The 7,858-nt window shown below is 32.3% G+C and overlaps 1 protein-coding gene across 1 annotated transcript; it reads right to left on the bottom strand.

Moving 5' to 3' along the window:
- Nucleotides 1-406: 406 nt before the first annotated feature.
- Nucleotides 407-7,450, bottom strand: LOC111241968 (histone deacetylase 18-like). The gene is made up of 5 exons (XM_022782766.1): nt 7,159-7,450; nt 6,873-7,074; nt 6,324-6,470; nt 6,109-6,221; nt 407-572 (listed from the first exon to the last, which is right to left on the bottom strand). Exons 1-5 carry the CDS (start codon nt 7,338-7,340, stop codon nt 407-409), a joined length of 810 nt encoding a protein of 269 aa, XP_022638487.1. The 5' UTR covers nt 7,341-7,450.
- Between the last annotated feature and the right edge of the window lie 408 nt (nt 7,451-7,858).

The following is a 7,858-nucleotide window of genomic DNA, read 5'->3' as shown; positions in this document are numbered from 1 at the left end:
TCACTCACCAAAACCTCTCTTTTAAGTTTGAAACTCAAAATATTTCACACAACCACTTGAATTCAGTTTCAAACATTCCAACATCATCATCATACTCATTTATAACAGTATTAATCATCACAATCACATACCCCTTATATTCAACATCACACTATCAAAATCACCAATCAAACATACATTTTATACACCCAATCATACCAATTTTCTCAAAATCATCTATAACTCATAGAGACACTAAATTTATAATATAAACACAACTAAGACAAGTTTTAGCTTCCCTTACCTCTAAACCAATTGCCAAATTTCTCAAAACGCTTCGTCGATTACTTGAACTGCAAGGAATTTCTAGACGAACCTAGGAAACACCAAACTGAAAGCGAATAGAGCCCTTAAAACTTTAGGTGAATCAAGAACGTGTAGGAGAGGCATGATTACACATGCAATAACACGAGATTCCTCTAAAGAAGATTTGAGAACGGAAAGGAGAAAAGGAGTCGAAACTTATTTGCTCTATTGAAGAAATTGATCGGGTAGAAACGTAGACCTTGTTGTCGTGGTCGATTAGGTACCTTCTGATTGTCAAAGAGATGACTCAGGAGTTAGAACTCTTAGAGAGAAGGTAAAGAACTCTAAAAAAGTAGTTTGTAGATAAATCGTACGTTTTAAAATAATGAAACTTGTTTATAACAAAATTATTTATAATAAAATTGTTTAATATTAAAATACCATTTTCTAAAGTTTTACATTTTATTGTCAATTTGGTCTATTAAGAATTATTTATGTTGTATTATTCAAATACTAATATTTAAATAGGAGTTGCCTGAATAATAAGAAATTCAGATACAATTTAATCAAATTTTAATTGCGTATATATAAAATAGTTTTATATTAGCAATTTACATAAATAAACATTAAAATAAAATAATGTTACTAATTGTGAATCGAATGAGAAATTCAACAAGTAATCCAAATATTTTATTTTATTTTTCAAAATGACTTAATCATGTTTAAGTTGTTTATAATTTTGTCCTGATCGAATAAATTTAGTACCCTAATATTTGACACAATACATATACATTACATTTATTAACTTGAAAAACATACAAACTTTATTAAAAAACAAGTGAAAACACATATGTATCTTTTTTCTTTTCTTATAATAAAAAATTGTTATTATTATAATCATAAAAATAAATATAAATATTTTTACAATTTTATTATAGACAATTATTTAAGTTAAGAAATGGTTAAATTTTCAAAAGAAGTCAAATAATATATATATATATATATATATATATATATATATATATATATATATATATTAATCTTAAAAAATATTACTTAGAGAGTTAAATTAATAAAATTATTATTTTAAATTGAAAAAAATTGTTCACAAGGTAAAAATGAAAAAAAAAACATGTATGTTAAAATGAGAAATCTACTTAATATAATACTATAGAACTATAGATAAAAAAAATGTTATAGAAATTCAAAAATAAAAAACAAAACAAAATTGATTTTTAATAGACTTTAACTTGTGTCATACTCATGAAAAATACTTATACGAAATAAATTTTATAATATATAGTAATAACTTTTATTATTATTAGTTTTATTATTAATAATAATATTTTATGGGTAGAAACATAAAGAATACAATTAAATACTATAAAAAGTAGAAAGTAAGACAAAGAAACAAACATAGTAACTTAGGCTCAACTCTCTCCTAATTAACCTTTAGATTAATTAAAAATTTAGACATGTAGTTTCTAATATATATATATATATATATATATATATATATATATATATATATATATATATATATTCAATTTGACAACTAAGATTTATAATTGTATGTTTGTATTTAGAGAAATTAGTTTCATATTTCTTAGGAAACTCAACATTACATTCATTCTATTACTAGTTATATCGGTAAAATTAATATTTCTTCTTCATTAACTGTTAAATCAAGCTTTTTATCGTGAGTTCTAGATATATTGTTATTTATTTTGACTAGTTGGATCTTTAATTAGAAACCTGTAGTTAGAACAAATTTTCACATAATATTTTAATAGTTTAGGTGGTAGATAACCTTGACCTTTGTTTGTTTGGTACGTAACTTTTTCCATAGTTATCTAATAGACTTGATTTTTTTTTTCATTGTATTGCTCATTCAATTATACTTAATTTGAATGGAAGAACATACATTTTTTAGTTTTGTGAAAACTGCAATTTCTTTCTAAAGTCTCGAACAATTTTTGCATATGTTGTTTTGTTGATTGTGCAATATATCTAAGAAAGTGATATGAAAATCTATGATGAAATATAAAGGTCTATGTTGGTTTTGAAATAATATATGAATTTATATTGCATGATGAATTGGTTGATGAATATGATATGGTATGATTTTGGCCAAAGATCTCGTGGAGATATTTTTCGTTTGTATCAAACTAGTGTACACATTGATGTGAGAGTCTTGACATTGAAGGTTATCCTGATACTCTAATAACCATTCAGGCCCAAGTAGAGAAGGATGTGTTATGTGGTGAGAGTGGTAGGAGGTCTTCGTCTATGACCCAGTTTTGACCATAGGTGTTGATGGGCTAACCTCATGGATCACATGTTGTGTTGTATTGGTATTGGTTCTGTATGAGCAGTGAAAGTATTGACTCCAGATGGTCGAGTCTAATATGATTATCACACGAGTTTATGATTGTTATAATAAGTAAATCTTGTATATTAAAAGTTTGACGTCTGATTTATAAATGATCTTTGGTATGTTAACTCACTCTTACTTATTTATGTTTATTCGATTATCATATAACATGTGTAATATATGAGAACAAACGAAAAAATGACTATGAATTCAGTACAAGGCAAAAAAAACACAATAAAATAATAACAAAAAATTTCTACAAAAGTTTTAATTAAAATAAACATGTGTAATTTCTTTTGTTGAATTCTCAAATGTATCGATTTATATCTATTTTTGAAGCAACTTGTAAGATATTCTATAGAAGAAAGCATTTTTCTTCTTCTTCTAAGAATCATGTTATGATTTTCTGATAGTGTTATTTCTAACCATTCTTAGTACACGAAATTTCGACAACTTTTTTTTCAGATATTTTAAATTGAGTTTAAATTTTATACACTTTAATTGTAAAAGTGGCACAGTTTATTATTTAAAAATTATTTTAAGAAAGATTATTAGTATTTAACTATGTGAATTTAAAATATATGTGATTGTATTGTAAATCCAAAGTTTATAATAAATAATTTCAAAATTGAATCATATTATTATTAAAATTTATGACAAAATTTCCAGCATATTTAAATTATTATAAAATAATTTTATGATCCTATAAATTTTATTAAAAAAATCTAGTGAAAATTATTCTATGAAAACTAAGATAATAATTGACATTCAATAAGATAAAGAGATAAAAATTAGTATAACAGATAAACTGATATCATAAAAAAAAATGTCAATAAAATATTCATTATAATTAGTATGAATTATTATTAGTTATCTCAAAGTTAAAAGTTAAATTAAAATCGATTCACACGTATCAAAGGATAAAAGTTATCATTGGCGTCGAAAATTAATTAGCATAAAAGTAATTGTGTTGTTTCGGAAACAATTTATTTGATATAAGAATTGTTAACAATGAAGTTATATTATTTCCAGTAATATTTGTTGAATAAAATAAATTTATGTATAAAATTGCATGTAATAAAAATGACGGATGGTAAATATCTAAATTGGTTGAGATGAAATTGAGTAGGAGCAACAATACTAAAATTATTGACTTATAAAAAAACTCACATATAACTAACTCATTCTCAAATGAACCCCTTACTATTTAACTAATTAAAAAGATTAGTTCATTGAGAATAATAAATTACGTTTAATTAACTAAAGTTAACAAATGGTTAACTAATTGCGGTAAACTAAATAATAGTTAAGAAATCGCGGTACGGTTAACTAATTATAGTTAACTAATCGCAGTTAGCTAACTACGATTAACTAATTGTGGTTAAATAACTGTGGTTAACTAAGCATAGTTAACTAACTGCGGTTAACTAACCTTGGTTAACTAACTGCGGTTAACTAACCTTGGTTAACTAACTGCGGTTAACTAACCTTGGTTAACTAACCGAAGTTAATAAACTATGGTTAACTAACTAGTTAACCGTGGTTAGTTAACAATGGTCAACTCACCGCGGTTAACTAACCACGGTTAACTAACACAGATTAACTAATCATGGTTAACTAACCGCAGTTAACTAACTACGGTTAACTAACGATGGTTAACTAACGATGGTTAACTAACTTCGCTGTAACCGTAACACCCTAACCCACCATAACCCTAACCCCCCAACCCCAACCCAAAACCTGACCCTGACCATGACCCTAACCCTGACCCTGACCATGACCCAACCCCCTAGCCTAACCTAATCCTCACCCTAACCCTTAACTCTCACCCCGTAACCCTAACAATAACCCTAACCCAACCCTCCCCCCTTAACCTTCCCTAACCCCTTAACCCTAACATAACCTAACCCTAACCCCGACCCCTTAAACCTAACCCTTTACCCTAATCCTCTAACCCTCTAACACTCTAACCTTAACCCTAACCCTAACCTCAACCCTAACCCTAACCCTATAACCTTATCCCTAACCCCCTAACCATGACCCTGACCCTAACCCCCCCACTAACCCCCTAACCCTAACTCTAACCCACTAACCTTAACCCTAACCCCCTCACCTTAACCCTAACCCAACCCTACCCCTAACACCCTAACCTTTAACCTTAACCCCCTAATCCTAACCTCAACCCTAACCTTAACCCCATATCCCTAACCCTAACCCCCTATCCTTAACCCCATAAACCTAACCATAACCCCATAACCCTAAACCTAACCCCATAACCATATCCCTAACCTTAACCTTGACCCCATACCCTAACCCGATAACCCTAAACTCTAACACCCTAACCTTAACCCCATCACCTAACACCCTAACCTTAACTTTAACCCACTAACCCTAATCCTAACCTTAACCCTAACCCCTTAACACTAACCCCCTGACCTTAACCCTAACCCCCTACCCATAACCCTAACATAACCTAACCCTGACCTTAACCCCTAACCCTTTAACCTAACACCCTAACCTTAACCCTAATCCTCTAACCCTAACCCCGTAATCCTGACCTCAACCCTAACCCTAACCCCCTATCCTTAACCCCATACCCTAACCCCTTAACTCTAACCCTTACCCTAACACCCTAACCTTAACCTCATAACCCTAACCCTAACCCTTACCCTAATCCTAACCTCCTAACCCTAACCCCTTAACTCCAACCCTAACCCTTACCCCTTAACCCTAACCTCCCAACGCTAACCCTGACCCCTAACCCTAACTCCCTAATGATAACCCTAACCTAACCTAACCCTAACCCAACCCTACCCCCTTAACCTTCGCTAACCCCTTAACCCTAACATAACCTAACCTTAACCCCCTAACCTTAACATAACCTAACCCTAACCTCAACCCCTTAACCCTAACCCTAACCCTTTCCCCTAACCCTCTAACCCTAACCCCCTAACACCTTAACCTTAACCTTAACCCTAACCCTAACCCTTAGCCCATAACCTTAACCCTAACTTTATAACCTTATCCCTAACCCCCTAACCCTAACCATGACCCTGACTCTAACCCCCATTAACCCTAACTCTAACCCCCATTAACCCTAACTCTAACCCACTAACCTTAACCCTAACCCCTTAACCTTAACTTCCTAATCTTAACCTAATCCCTTAACTCTAACCCCTTAACCTTAACCTCAACCCTAACTTTAACCTCCTACCCGTGGTGCTCGACAGGATAAAAAAACCCAAAGTCATGCCTGTATGAATAGAAAGTTTAGTTGATTGAGGATAAACTAGTAAAAGAAGGGTAAATGATGTAGCAGTCAAGCCCATTACATAACCTAACACAACCATGAACAACAAACTTTTACCTTCCCTGATGTACTAAGAAACAGTTAAAACATCAACAACCAGTAAAACTGACCAGAAAATATGTGAAAATAATTAACACACCTGTGAACGGAGAAGAAAAAAACTCGAGAGTCATTCCGAAACGTTTTTTGAGTACCATTTCCATGATGGACATCCCAATCAACAATTAAAATTTTCTTCACATCTAAATCAGGCTGTCGCACACAGAAAAATAAAGGTGGGAATAAAGTAACAGACAACTATAGGCTAGAAATTCTTAGTAAAATTGGAATTGGTATACGTTCAATGTAACTCACTCTTTTGTCTAAGAGATATCTTGCAGCAACTGCCGCATTGTTGAAGAGACAAAATCTCATAGCTTCATTATGTTCTGCATGATGACCTGGGGGCCTCACAATGGCAACAGCTGAATCCAATTCCCCACTTGCCACCTTTTCAACAACCTACTTGTCAAAAGCATCTTAAATTAGGTTCACAAAGTTATTTGTGGGATAAGATGTAAAGCTTAAATTAATCAGATTAAGCGTAAGGCCTACAGGGGGTTAATGTATTGTTCACAGCACTGTTGTCTCTCAAAAAGAGGCATCTTGGCAACTATAACCTATTTCCACCCCGTCACTAGGCAAAAACAGTAATTTTCACGAAAACAAAGAGAGATAATATAGAGACAGCAGTCAAGCTGTAACAGTCTAATTAAAGAAATCTTGGCCAGAGATAAATAGAGTCAAGACCAGTCAGTAAACTCCTTGTAGGCTATGCAAAGTAAGACGGAACTAGGAAAAACTAACATTTAATGAAAAACACAAAATCTTTATATGTAAAGAAAGAATCGTCGAAAGCATCACCTCTACAGTAGAGCCAGCAGCAAGGAACGCAGCTGCAGACGAACCTTCATTAAAATATACGGAATTCAATTCGGAGGTAATCTGAGACCTCCGCGATTTGAACCCCCTGGCGCTGATGTTCTTAATCATATTCACATGATGTCTGGAATGAACTAACCGCACATGTCTGTCTTCAGCTTTCTTGGCCTCTAAAAGCACGCATCTGCAATACGATGAAGAAAATAAGCAAGATTAAAGATAACAGACAAAGATTTAGCGAAACCCTAAAGTAACGTGCATGCGTTACCGTTGAGGAACGTTGCTGGCTTCGAGTCGGTTCCAAATTGACCTAATGCGATTAGGATTCTCGACGTGCTTCGGCTCGTTCGGCGTGTAGTGTTTGCACATCCTCCTATCGTATAGTAAACCCACACGTCGTTGACCGCTTGCACTGCTTTCTTTACCCTTCTTCTTACTCCTGCCCTCCATGGCTACAACCAACTTTTCAGTCTGTGACTCTGCTACTCAACTTCATGTACAACCTGCACTCTTTATACTGTCCTAATTCTAAGGTTTTATTGCGCGCTATCATGTACCATCTTTTCTTTCAGCAAATTTCAAATTATTCTGTTATTTTTAAACCTTTTCATTTATTATGTTAATAAAAGAAATTAAGAAGCCTATATCTTAAATTTAATGTCTAACTTCATAAACAACTTTCATTTATTATTTAACCGTTTCGGATACCATTAGTAGTTTTTTTTTTCTAACAAACCATTAGGCGCTTTAACTTGAACTGATGGTGTTGTTTGAGCGTTATCTCTTTCCCTCCTTCATATTCCCGGTCAGAAGAATTTGAACAGCCAATCTCTACTTTTTTACACTTTTCTAATTTCTCTTGCCATTTATATTTTATTCATTTTTTTTTTAATTCTCAAAAGACTTCCAAATTACTGAACAGGTAAAGAACAATCTAGATAAAAAGATAAACTTTTGGATTAATTAAT

This window comes from Vigna radiata, chromosome 7 (assembly GCF_000741045.1).
Source record: "Vigna radiata var. radiata cultivar VC1973A chromosome 7, Vradiata_ver6, whole genome shotgun sequence".
In the NCBI taxonomy this organism is placed as follows: domain Eukaryota; kingdom Viridiplantae; phylum Streptophyta; class Magnoliopsida; order Fabales; family Fabaceae; genus Vigna; species Vigna radiata.
The sequence above is the reverse complement of the archived record's forward strand: the minus strand, read 5'-3'. Positions and strand labels throughout refer to the sequence as shown.